The following is a 13,680-nucleotide window of genomic DNA, read 5'->3' as shown; positions in this document are numbered from 1 at the left end:
CAGCCAGAACTGGGGTGGGTCACCCCACCATGAGTGCCACGGGCTTTCTGCCATGCACGGGGCATCCCTGATGACAGCCTCAGCTCTTTTACTCTGCCCTGCCACCCCAACCACACCCCACGGGCAGGTCGCTGGAGCACTAACTGAATGTGGGCAGGATGGGGTGCTGGTGAAGGTACCAGAAAGTGGAGCGTTAAAAGCCCAGAGGGCAAATGCCAAAAACCCAAACTGGCACGGTGAGGCTCATTAGAATATGTCAGAGAAAATCCGTTCCATGCAAACTGGCACTGCCTCCGAGCTACAAAGGATCCTCTCCCCCAAGATACCCATTGGAGTTTTGGGGGGTCCGGGCAGGGAATTAATTGAGGGTGGGGGACTACGGAGGGACAGTTGGCCAGAGAGCTGGTGATTGGCAGGCTGGCTGGGAAGTCCAAATAGCTGGGCACTCTCAACTCCCATCCACTAGTCTCTAAAGGCACTGCCCTGCCCTCTGGCCCATGTCCCTCAGTGTCCCCCACTCACAGGCCCTAGGAAGGGTGCACAGTTGCATCATGTCTTCCTGTTTTTGGTTGTGGGGTTGTTAACTTGGGTGTTTTGGGGGGAATGAAAACAAGAAGCCTCATTCCTTCCTGTGCCCGGGAGGGGAGAAAGATCAAAAGAACAGTCTTGAAATTTGTGAGTGTTGTTGTTTGTTTTCTCTGTTCAGTTTCTTCCTTTTGATAACTTTTGGATTATGAAACTAAACTTTAACCCAAAATTAACCCTGACTCTCTCCCCACCCCACCCCGTTCCCCTTGACTTCATGGCAAGTTTAAAGGGCAGTATGGGATTCTTTGCAAGTCTGAGAGCTGCCTCCCAGTCTGTAACCCCTTCTGCCACCCCTGCCCTTGCACAGACCCCCTCCCAGAGCCAGGCGGGAGTCCCACTCACCCACCCCTCTAACTCCTAACCCTCAAGGTCATCTCCAACCACACATTTTGTTTCCAGGATCAGTGGTGTTTTATTTGTAGCCATTTCCATCGGGAGCCATATCTCCCACAGGCCATCAAGGTCAGCCATGCTCATCGCTGCACTGTTAGTGAATTGTATTCAGGAGTATGCTCCCCAAACCCCTGCCCACCCCAGCCTGGGTTAGTACAAAGAGTAAATCCTCAGCTTGAGGTACCCACCCAAGGGGAACCCCCCAGTGCTTGGGCTGTGCCCACTGTAGAGAGAACATGGTCTTATCTGCTCATGGAGACTACGTAGCCTAGCCCAGAACCCCACCTTTGGACCTGGACCAAGGCTATAAAGTTGGGGAAGGAAACTACCTTTTTCTTTTAACACATTTTGGCTCATAGGGAGACTGTAACCTTTTTCCCTCAAGAAGATGAGCTGAGCTCTGAGCCTGGAAGGTTGGCCAGTTAATTTATCTTGAGTGGCCCTTCATTGGCAAACACTCTGCTGTGAATTTGGGAAAGGCCACACATCAATGCAGGCACCCATAGGGTTCCAAGGCACTGATGATGCAGATTTCCCTGTACCAGCTCCTCAAGTCTTGCCCCACCCCACCTCCAGCTCTTCCCCCAAAGCTAAGGATGCTCCCCAGGCCTCCTGAGCAAGCAGCCTGCATCAGGGGTCCTCACAGACTCATTAGAACCTTCCTGGAGCCTGGGACCGTTCCACACCTGACAAGTGACTACAGACTCCAGGGAACGTGGTCTCCTTCCAGGGACTCCTGGACTTGGCTTAGGGATTAGACATCTTATGGAAGGCGACATTTTTGTCATTATTTTTATCTAGCCCCCACCGTTTTAGTTCTCAACCCACTCCACCCCCACCCCTTCGTTTTGACTTCCCTTCCGGTGCTGGGAAGCTCCTGTTGAGGGTCATGGGGGTGGGAGGTGGCTTGGCTCTTTCTCAGGGTGGCAACTTGTATCTGTCAGGGCTGTGGTACTGAGGTAGTCAAGGGGAGCCTTGAGCTTCTGCCCTCAGCCTGTTTCTCTGGGCTAGCCTGCCTACCTTTTCTTACTTCCCCCAGAGCCTGAGGTGAGCAGGGCACAGGTGTCCCGGCCAGGGATGCCTCTGCCGACTCCTAGATAACTTCACTATCAGTGGTCACTTTTCTTTCACGTTCACCTGGTAGTCTGAAACATCATCCTTTCTTGTGCTCAGTCAAGAGTTTGTTTATTTTGATCGTACTCATTCAGTCCCAGCGGCACCCCCCCCATCACGTCCCATCCAAACATAAATCTGGTTTGACAATTGACCGCCCCCCTCCCCAACCTGAGGACAGCAGTACCATTTTCAGGGTACTTTTTATTTTGGGGGTGACCACATGGGTGGGCCTGTGTATCACTCTTAGAACTTGCAGAGCACCCCCTGGTATCGCCCACCCACCCGTGCCCACCCTCAGGCCCCAGCCAGGACTCCTTACTGTACTTTATACTTGCCAGCTTTGTTCCAGTCTAGTGCCTTGAGCTCCTGATGGTGGTGGTGAGTGTGAGCAGTCATGTTTCTGTTGTCTTTTCTCTTGCTTGGTTGGGGCTGCGGTGAGAGAGTGTCTCTGAGGCATACTTTCCCGCCTCTCTTACACTAGGACCTGCACACCTCCTCTCAAACACTCTTCTGAACACGCTCAGCGGGAAGGTTTGTCCACACCTATTAATCCTCTCTCAGTGTCCAGCTTCCTGTTAGTACCAGCTGGTTTGCATGTTTTGCTTGTTCAGATGAAACAGTTCAAGAAACAAACTCATACCCAACTCTCGAGAAATGTCTTTTTTTGTACACTTTCGTTCTCTATTTTTTTTTTTTTATCGGTTACAACTCCAAACACCTGTTGTGTAGTAAAACATTTCACACCTCCCTTGCCTGTTCTTAGATTGTATGTATCTGTGGGACTGAACTAAATGCATGCACTGTAGTACATGTCCTGGTAGCTGTAGCTGTAGTTGTAGAACATGCATTGTTGAGTTGATATTACAGGGTCTCCGAAGGCGCGGCCCAACACTGCTGACTGAAAGATAGCATGGGGACTAGGAAAGAGAAGGGGTTCCATGTTTTCAATGTTGCCAAGGGGCTTGGATCCATGTTCTTGCCATCAGCCACCACCACCTCTCCTCACGATCCCCACTCTCCCAGTCTAGAACTGGGTCACCACCCTCAACTCTAGCCTGCCCCACCGAGATCTGTGTTCACCGTAGCAGAAGCGAGTGGAGCCAGGGTTGGAAGGAGTCATCCAGTTCTTCCAAGTTCTTATCTTCCCCACACTGTTCTTGACCCAAGTAACGGACCTTTTCTTGTTTTGTTTTTTAAGACTATCAGTCAGGCTTCTCTAAGCTCTGCTTCTCCTTGAACCCTTCAGGGACATAGGTCCCTATGAAATGGTCAGCCTGTGTCATCTGCTCCTGCGGGTAGGGGGAGGTAAGATGCAGACAGGGAGTTCATTTGTCCCTGGTTGATGTTAACATTGGCTCTTAGGAGTGGTGATGATGAAAGAGACCCATGGGGTGAGTGATGGCCAAGCGTCCCTATTGGTAAGGTGACTGGCACAGCTTTGCAGGGAAGAGAGAGGCCTGAGGGGCCTGTGACAGCCAAAGAAGAGGCCACCCAGTTTCCCTTTAGGTCTTCCTAGAGGGGTTTTCATGGGGGGGGAGACCCTTGTTTTCCACTTGGGGCATGTGTGGTCAACCCTCTTTGCACACACTGTCTTCTCTACATGTGTGACAAGCCATAAGGGGGGTCCAGAGACCTCAGAACTTTTGGTCTTAACATTCTAAGACTATATGAAGTGAGAATAGTACTTACTACCCAGACCTGCGTATCAAGGTGCATGTCATCTGACCAGGGTATGGAATAAAACCTATAGGATACAGGCTATCTCCCATGAGACACAGAATTTGGAAAAAGGTCACAGAATCCATAGCCATCATCAAAAGGCTGTGTCATGATAGATCGAAACAGAAGCCTCATGGGAGGAAAGAAAAGCTTCGATGCTCTGGCAGAGTTAGAACACATAGGAACTGAGCGTGCACCAGGGCAGACAGAATGAGGACACCAAGGCTCCAGGTGGAAAAATTCAGGAGGAGCCATCCTTCCAGCAAGGTCCCCCTGGGGACAGGGGAGGCAGGCAGAAGAAAATGGCTGAGACTAAGCTTTGATGCTGCTGCAGATGCAAACTGACCTGGGGTTTGGGAGTGGGGGCAGCAAATGGGAGCAGAACCAGAGGGTAGAACCCCAGGCTACTGCCCTGCGTCCTGCATCCTGGAATGGGTTTGCTGAGGAGGAGGCTATGGTGCCTGTAGTCTTGGAACCTCAGAGCTCTGTCCCAGAAGGCAGGTGGGCAGACTAGCACACCTATCCCGGGACCATGTAACCTCTCCTGAACCAGAGGAGGAGATTAAGGCCTAAGATACTGGCACGGACATCCCAGCTCTTCTGAGATGACGGAATCTCTGCTGCCACCTTTGTGAAAGTGTCTCAAAGTCCTCCACCACTGCGCCCCCATGCTGGAGGACATCCTATAGCCTCAATTCAGAGGACATAGCAGGTATCTTGTGGCTTTCAAGAGAGACTATGTTTCTCGCAGTGTGGTTTCTGGCCTGATAACGACCACTTCCAACTTGGGTTTAAAACAGGAAAGTGCGCTGGAGAGATGGTTTAGTGGGTAAAGTACTTGCCTCACAAACATGAGAATCTGAGTTCAGATCTCTAGACCTCAGAAAAACCAGACAGAGCAACATGTGACAGCACATACCGCTAACCTCCAGTGTTAGGTGGACACACAGCCAGATCCTGGAGGCTCCTGGGACAGTCAGTGTGGTTAAAACGGCAAGCTCCAGGTTCAGTGAGAGACCCTGTCTCAAAAAATAAGGTGCAAAGCAATAAAGGAAAATACCTGACATCAACCTCTGACCTCTACACACATGTACACACACACACACAGGTAAGTACACATGCACACACACACTCACATACAGATAAGTATACCTGCACACATGCATACACAAGACACACACACAAACATATCACATACACACGTACAGGTAAGTATACCTGCACACATGCACACACACAGATAAGTACACCTGCAAGCATGCACACACATACACACATACAGGTAAGCATACCTGTACACATGCATGTACCACACACAGAAAGGAAAAAGGATCAGTGTGTGCCTTCATCTCTGCCAATAGCTTTTCTGTTCTTCTGTCAGCAAGATCTAATGGGGGATAAGAGGTGAGGGGAGGGCACAGGACAGCTCTCTCTACCTTCCTGTCAACTTACCTGTGTTAGTCACAAACATCCATGTGAGAGCTATAGCCTATGCGTGGGGAAAGTCATGGAGAGAGCCTCTTGTTAGGATACAGTCACTTTGTTGCCATAAATAGAATCAGTACAGTGGCCCAAAGAGAAAGAATGCTCTGGCCCATCTGGACTAGGTACTGAAACTAGCTAGACTTACCTTACCCACAGAGTGTCACTTCAGCGTCCATCTCTCAGGCCCCTGGCCTGCATTCTGGAAAACACCTCATTTCCCAGCTTGTCATTACAATTTTCATTTCTAAGAGAGCCAGGACTTTAACCATGAAGACTGGCAGTAGCTTTTAAGTAACATCACTGAATCTATAATAGGCTCCTGCTGCTGCCCTCAGCTTCATTCATTTTCCAAGGGCTTTTGGACCAGCCCTGTGGAGGATACAATACATCAGCTACAATCAATAATTTTGTAATAGAAATACCATGCACTTGATAAATCAACTCTGGAGCAATTAGTGACTAGCCTTAAAGTCCAGACCGAAGTGTAAGTTAATCCTGAAGTGAATGGAGTGAGGGAATGTTAATGGTCTTTAAATCAGTGGAATGGTTTTCAGTGGGCAACATGTTCCTGCCTCTCCCTTGGGTGGGTTGGCAGCACTCGGGTGCTCTAGAGGAGTGGTGGGAAGTGTAGTGGGTCTCCTGGGCACAGTTGAGGAGAGCATATTGGACAGGGGCCTAGAGACCCGCCCCCGCTGGTGGAGGTACTGAGGGGTGTACATTCAACCTGTCTCCTTCTAAACCAAGTGGCTCTTGTACAGTGGGGGTCGTGAGGAGGACTGAGTCCCAAAGGAAAACTTGGGGGCTGATAAGTAGAAAGAAAATTAAGTTGTAATAACAACCAGAGGCACCTGCCACACTCCTGAGGGTTCATGGATGAACACAAGTGCTATCCACATCCTTAAGGACCTGCCAGCCTAGTATGAAGGCGATGGGTAATTAATGGCAATATGATACCAAACCCAGTCACAGAAATCTCTTCCATGTGAAGGAATAGCACAGGAGAGATGTGATTAGCGTCTGTAACAGAAAAGTGCATTCGAGGCCTTGCAAACAGTCCCCTGTGTCTGGAGGGGGAGGGGAAAACCACTACTGAGGCTAGAGAGCTGGACAGAACCAGGATAGAGGGTTCTTAGTACCCAGCTGTGGAGCCTAGACTCACATGGGCAACAAGAAGGGAAACCCAAAACCAGTAGGTGACACCAGATGTACATGCTAGGCATACCGTGGCAGCCTTATCCAGGGTAGAGGGGAGGAGGCAGACAAGTCACAAATAATTCTTACACATTATAGCCCTGGGTGCACATCAGTATATATCCATACAGGAGGTCTCCTCTACTTGATGAGCTCAGAGCTAACTCAGCGTGGTGATGGAGAGCAGGACAGAATGCAGAAGGGTTCTGTGGTGTGTCTCTGCCCTGTGGAGGCTCACAGGCCTCGGGGAGGACACATCACACAGTCAAGTTTGAGGTCTAGCTATATTCCTGTATGGTCAGAGAGTGTCCAGCAAAGCCAGATGAGAAGCCTGGCGCTGGCCTCGAGAGGTTGGGAGTGGGAGAGTGACTACTAGGTAGTGTAGTAGACTTAATGAGACTGGCCGACCTTGACGCCAGTCAGGGTCACTATGTCCACATTGTGACCTGGGGGTTGGTTCAAGTTCTTCCTGGCAGTAGACTGGGAAAGACAAAACCATCTAAGAAAGATGACGGCTCCATCCCCTTGACCCAGGAGGCGAGGCTGTGTGTGCTCCTGGGAATCTGGAAGACAGACACAGAACACATTCCTTGACAGGGACTTCAGTATTTTCACTGACAAGTTGTCACCCACTGCCTTCCTGGGGCTGCTGGTTCCCATTCCTTTGCCCTCATGGGAGGCACTGCCCTCATTCTTACTGCTAGGCCGTTTCTTGTCTGGCTCAGACTAGCAGAAAGCCACACCCGGTGACCTCTGCCTGGGTTCCCTCAGCCACCTTGCTGCTTGGTGACTTCTGAATGATAGTTGAGGGCGAGTCATTAAAACAGCTTTCATGGACTGGGGAGAGGGCTCAGCTGGTAAAGTGCTTGCTGAACATGCATGAGGACCAGATCTATTTCATCCATGCAGAAAAGCCAGGCGTGGCAGCAAGTGGAGGTGGAGACAGGAAGATGACAGTGGCCCACTGGCCAAGCCAGTCCAGCCACTTGGTGACACCAAGCTTAGTGAGAGACCATGCCTCCAAAAATAAAAAGAAAGAAAAGAAAAAGATGAAGGCAATAGAAGACGTGTGACATCAACCCCCAGCTTCCACAGGTGCATACACCAGTGTGCACTCACATATAAGCACAAATGGAAAAGCGCATGCACACCCATTCCACACCACACACACCCATTCCACACCACACACACACCACACATACACATACACACCCATTCCACACCACACACACACACCACACATACACATACACACCCATTCCACACCACATACACCCATTCCACACCACACACACACACACACACCCATTCCACACCACACACACTCCCATTCCACACCACACACACACATACACACCCATTCCACACCACACACCACACACACACACCTTCCACACCACACACACCCATTCCACACCACACACACACACCACACATACACATACACACCCATTCCACACCACATACACCCATTCCACACCACACACCACACACACACACCTTCCACACCACACACACCACACACACCCATTCCACACCACACACACACATACACACCACACACACATTCCACACCACACACACACATACACACCCATTCCACACCACACACACACATACACACCCATTCCATACCACACACACACACACACACACACACACACACACACAAATTTTTTTTGAGTCAGGGTAGCTCTGGTTGTCCTGAAACTCACCATGTAGACCAGGCTGGCCTCCAACTCACAGAGATCTGCCTGCCTCTGCCTAAGTGCTAGGATTAGAGGTGTGTGCACCACACCTGGACACTTGACAACAGCCCTTCCATACAATACAGACCGCCAGTCCTGCAGGAGAGGAAGTAAGCCAAGGCTGCAATCTTAGTATAGATAGCATAGATAAGTAATTGCTGTGCAATTAGAGTGCACAGAAAATAAAGGGGCCCTTTGTTTCTGGATGCTTATGAATATTAATAGAAAGGTCTCCCTTTTCCAGCTCGGGACATCATAGGGCAAGGGACAGAAGAGTCCTGCAGCTGTGATTGGCTGTTGGGATTAGCCTGTCAATGGGTAAGAGAGCTACAGTGCTATCCTCTCCAGTGTGGAATGGGAGAGTTCCTGCCAACATCTCAAGTAGACACCTGCTGGGAAGTTCCCTTAAAGAAGGTGTCTTGTTAATGAAAGAATATTAGAGCCACTCCCAGCTTTAATAATACAACAATAATAACAGTCCATCAGTAGTCACTCACATTATATAAGCGAACCAAGTGTTGTGTGCCAAGCCCGCATGCCATACCCCATTTAATTCTGAAACCATAATGGGTGCCATGGGTTCCCTTCCCATCTTAAAGATTACGAACTGTGCCTCAGGGGCAATAGTAGCTTATCTGGGGTGGCAGTGACAGGATCTGAGCCTGCCCCATCAGCCTGTGTTCTCAGCCACTATCAGCACACGCTGCGCTGGACCAGTGTAGCAACGGCTGAGCGAGACTGCAGCGTTTAAACACTCAGCAGAAAGGCGCAGCTGCTCCCACTCAACTCTTCCTATCCTTAGGGGAGGTGATAACCCAAAATCATTTACAAGTGGTCTCAGGAGGCATGCTATGGGTTTTTTGTTTTTTTGTTTTTGCACCTGCTTCTGTTGTTGCAGCCTCACCACCATGGCTCTGCCTGGCTGTCCTTTGGCCGGCTTTCTGATCTGGTCCCTGTGTCCATTCAGATCAATGTCAGATAAAGGAGACCCAGAACAGGTGTGGTCCCACAACGGAGAGCCAGGCTGAATGGAATTATTTGAAGAGAACCTTTAGTTAAAATACGGCTGAAGGAAGTTAGTCACTGTCCGAGGTGATGGAGCAAGGGAAGGAATCCCTGAATAGGCAGACTTCTCAGCAGGGAGGAGTCAGCACCCCTCCCTTTGCCTCGCACAAACTGCACCTGCACAGCCCTAGAGCAAGGAGACCATTGGCTACCCAGTTGCTGGGGCTTTGCTGTGGGCCAATGGTGGAGAAAGGGGCGTGGCCACGGACGAAGCCGACTCCTTGCCCAATCTTCTTAGAGGAAGGCTTTGGGCACCAGGTACCATAGCAACTGCAAACAGGGGCTCATTTGTTTTGTAGATGAGTAATTACTACACAATTAAAGAAGGCTAAAAATAAATGGACCCTTTGTTCCTGGCTACTTATTAATATTAATAAAGTGGTCTGTCCAGGTCCGTGGCAAACAGTGAATGCAGACCTGGGTGCCTGTGGTGGAGACTGGTGTGTGAGGAAAGCCGCCCAGCCCTGCTCCCCAGGCAGCTTCCCTCTTTCTGAAAGTTATTTCTGACTATGTCTTGAAGAGGGCGGGCTTCCCTGGGCTTGGAGAGTTCAGCATTGCACATAAACATAGCACCCAGGGTACCCTGGACTCCAAAAGTCAGTTAGACACAAACCTAGCCCCCTCCCCACTAGAGAGCCCAGAAGCCCAGCAGTAGCCCCATGATCGGAAGAAACACCTTGTCTCGTTTCGCTGTCTTGGGCCTCACAGTTTCTTTGTATTCCAGCATGACAGCCTTTGAACCCTCCACGGAAGTAGCCCCTGAGATTTCAGGGGCTCCCCTCTCAGCCTCCCTTCCACTTGCCTGTCTTGAAGAGTAAGCTCATTAAGACATGCTAGGGGTCATGCTAGGTTCATCACCTCAGTTCCCTAGGTCTTGACCTTCAAGGTTCAAATAGCTAAGAGGATGTTTAAACGGCCAAGAGATGCACCTGGGCAAAGAGATGCCTTGTGAGTGAGAAATAGCTCAGAAGATAAGCCCATAGCAGGAAGGGCGGAGCATCAGACGACATGGTTCCAGGCATGTTTCCACCTCTACTAAATGAGGATTTTAGACTAATAAGCCCTGGTCGGTCACATCAGCTCTGCAGCTTTGTGTTGCTGCTGTATCCAAAGCTCCTGATCTTTTGTCCTAGGAGGCATTAGCAGTGAAAATGACAGTGGCTTAAGGATAGCATGCAGAGAAAGCCAGGAGCATCCCAGGGATAGAGAATTGATGGGGGCGTGGAGTGTGCACTTGAGAACAGTCAGCCCTCCAGGGCTGGATGTGTGAAGGTGGCAGGCCTTGTGCTTACACAGTTAGAATCACATTTTCAGTCGAAGGGACATGGCTCAGGTGGTAAAGTGTGTGCTCTTGCAAGCAAATGGACCTGAGTTCTGATCCCTGGTGATCACATAAAAGCCAGGCACGGCTGCATCTGTAATCCCAGTCCTAATGGGTAGATCCCCGGAGCTGATTGGTCAATCTGGTTAGCCAAATTGTTGAGCTCCAAGTTCATTGAGAGACCCTGTCTCCACTAAGGTGGAGAGCAATAGAGGAAGACACTTGATGTGGTTGTACAAATTAGACACACCTGACTGGGACGATATAGGTTCATTTTATTGGGGAGAAATCACATGAGAAACCAATAATCCAGGATCAACACTTCGAGGATCCAAGCTCAGCTGTCTTCCGTGACCCGACTGGAACCAAGAGAGAGCAAGCCTGTCCCTGACTCCAGACCAGATGCCTCCCTTATGTACGTAGTTAGACCTCTCACTACAGCTTGTCATTGGCCTCTGACCTCCACATGCACACACCCACAACACATACACACACCATACACAAATTCAGTAACAGGAGACCTGCTAATCACTGCTAATGAGCAAGTCAGCCTTAAGATATGGGTCAGTGCAACTATGCTACATGCTACAATCGCCTGGGAGGTTTTTTTAAACTTCATCATTGCTGGGCCACATTTTAGACCCATCTGGCAAGGTGAACCCAAGGCAAAGCTAGTATGTAACTATAGCTTCAAGTCCTGGTGGGTTGTATAGCTACATAGCATCCCTGACCATCACAGACACCCAGCAGGAGAGGTCACCAGGCTAGGTTTAGGGTCCCAATGGGCTCAGGGGTCTTCTACCTTCCAAGGTCAACAAGACCACCATCAAAGATAGCCTTAAGGACTCTGTCTCTTTGGCATGGCTCTCCTACCTTCTTTGAGACCAGCCTGAGATTAGGAGCAAATAGTTTAGAGCAACCATAAACAGGAAAACAGTCATACTCCTAGACTAGCTGACAAATGGGGGCCTCTTGCTAAGGTCGGAGTTTGTTTGTTATTAAAGACCTAATTAGGAACATGAGAGGGAGCTGAATGGCTCTGCGCTTGGTTAATTAGTGACATGTGTGCGCCGGCTTTGAACTTCAAGGACACAGAGCTATTAGTGCTTACATCAAAAATGGATTAAACTCCTGTGCCTTTGCAATCATTAAAGACAGGACTGCTCAAGTGGAAAACCTTTTGTGCTGGTCCTCGAAGGAACTGTCTGTACCCTGGACACCCTCCTCACCACCACCCACCACCCACAACCCAGCTGCTGGATCCCCTGGCACTGAGATACTGTTAGATGCGATTAGGCCATAAATGCCAATCAGTCGTAAGGTGTCCCAGCTCCCCTCTGGGCCCAGCAGAGTAGGATGACCTTTGAGATAGTCGTCTGGGGACCCCACTATGTCCAGGCACTTTTGAAGGGGGCAGGAGTCCCAGTAAGGGCTCAGTGTCCCCTCCTGCTTACTGACTTCCAACACTGACTGCATTTCTGGTTTTTGCATGGATCTTGATTTTATGACAGTGGAAGGTGCCCTAGTCCTCTGCAGAGATGGAGTCCTCTGTGTCTTATTAGGCACCGCCCAAATCGGGGAACCTCCCTGGCTGTAAGAGAGTTGTTCACAGCACTGAACTGTGATTCAGAGAGGACCATGGTGTGACAAAGCACATGTACTTTCAAGTTAGAACGGGATTCAGCCCTGAGACCCTGGGTTTGCTCATCTATTACACAAGGGTGATGGATCCCATCTTAAAAGCTGATGAGTGAGTGGCTTTCACTGCCTGACACCTCTTGTCTCCTTGTCGTAATTTCACCTGTCTTGGCCCAGTAGTGTGCACTAGTGGTACATCTCCCCTGCCATTCCTAACAGATGTGCTAACAGATGTGCTGACCACTGATTCTTACATAGTTTTTCATCACCGCTGGGATACAATGCTAGGCCATCCTTAACCCTGGCCCTGGATTTCCTAATCCTTCAGCATGTTTGTAGTACAGAAAAATGTATACTAGTCATATAAGGGGTATCGTATAAGGATCTCTGGCTGGGGCAGACAGGGATGGGGCTTCAGGATTGAGCATGTAGCAGCATAGCAGTAAGTGGGTGTGACTGGAGACACGTGGGGAACCATAGTTTCTTGGTTTCTTCCTTGGTAAGTTAGGTAGATGATGTGCCTCAAGGGCAAGGGCAGTTCTCAGATCAAAACAGGCCAAGGTACTTTCTCAGTGGAGTTGGCCTGGACTCACCAAACTGTTAGAGAGGAGAGGCTGCTTCCAGCCTTCGGCTTCCCTATTTAATTTTGACCTCAGGGTGGATGAGGAGGCAAAGTTCAGATGTTGGGTGGTTTAGTGGATTTCCTCGTCTGGGACCCCTTTCACATTCTGCCCAGTGTCAGACAGTACAGAAATGCCAGGTCTTTTCCTAGACCTACAACATGGCCATGTGGTTCACAGCACTCCCCTACTCCCAGGGAGTAATCACACCTGGTCCAGCCCTTTCCTGACCACAGGTAAGCCAGCCACATAGAGGTGGTAGCCCCCTGGCTCACTTGAGAAGTGTAGCTCTAGCCTAGCATCCCCAGGCAAGGGTCTGCATTCCCAGCATAGGCTGCTGGTCCATTTCTGCTCACATCTCTGACGTGAGATAAGAGAGCTTCATTGGGTCAGCCAGCCAGGTGTTTTCTTGAGCATAAGGAAGCTTTTCATTTAAAATGCCTCCAACTCTTATTCAGACACATTCCTCTTGCTTTGCTGTCCTTCTGAGTCATGGCAAATGTCCCAGCTTTTCAGGTTGTCCCTCCCCCAAGAGCCCTTTCTTCAGGCCCAGGGTGATTAAATGCACCAAATGGATGGATTGGACCCTTTTGTAAATCACCTTCAGGTTTGTATGGCAAATGGATTGCAGTTTCCTTTATTGGATTCTGCTAAGTATGCTACAGTACCTGTGTTGGGCTCTGCATATACCCGATAAGTCACAGAGCATTTTCTCCTCTTCATTCGCACAGCAGCCTGGTGACTCGGATTGAATAAGGGACGCATTACTCGTGTGTTACAGATGAGGACACAGGCT

At 49.8% G+C, this 13,680-nt stretch overlaps 1 protein-coding gene across 12 annotated transcripts in view; it reads left to right on the top strand.

Annotated features, from left to right (window-relative positions):
- Positions 1-13,680, top strand: part of Msi2 (musashi RNA binding protein 2) — a 354,017-nt gene that overhangs the window by 326,990 nt on the left and 13,347 nt on the right. For 3 of the 12 annotated variants that reach the window (XR_005878381.1, XR_005878382.1, XM_040749452.1), the window contains one exon: positions 2,579-2,628. The exons of the other annotated variants lie outside the window; for them this stretch is intronic. Coding sequence is in view for 1 of the 3 variants with exons in the window: in XM_040749452.1 (XP_040605386.1) it covers positions 2,579-2,628 (50 nt within the window). In the remaining 2 variants the exon portion in view is untranslated. The remainder of the gene's footprint in view (positions 1-2,578; positions 2,629-13,680) is intronic. 12 annotated transcript variants of the gene reach the window in all.

The sequence above is a fragment of the Mesocricetus auratus genome, unplaced genomic scaffold (genome assembly GCF_017639785.1).
Source record: "Mesocricetus auratus isolate SY011 unplaced genomic scaffold, BCM_Maur_2.0 Super-Scaffold_100007, whole genome shotgun sequence".
NCBI classification, from domain to species: domain Eukaryota; kingdom Metazoa; phylum Chordata; class Mammalia; order Rodentia; family Cricetidae; genus Mesocricetus; species Mesocricetus auratus.
Note: the sequence above shows the minus strand (reverse complement) of the source record. Positions and strands in the feature narration are given on the sequence as shown.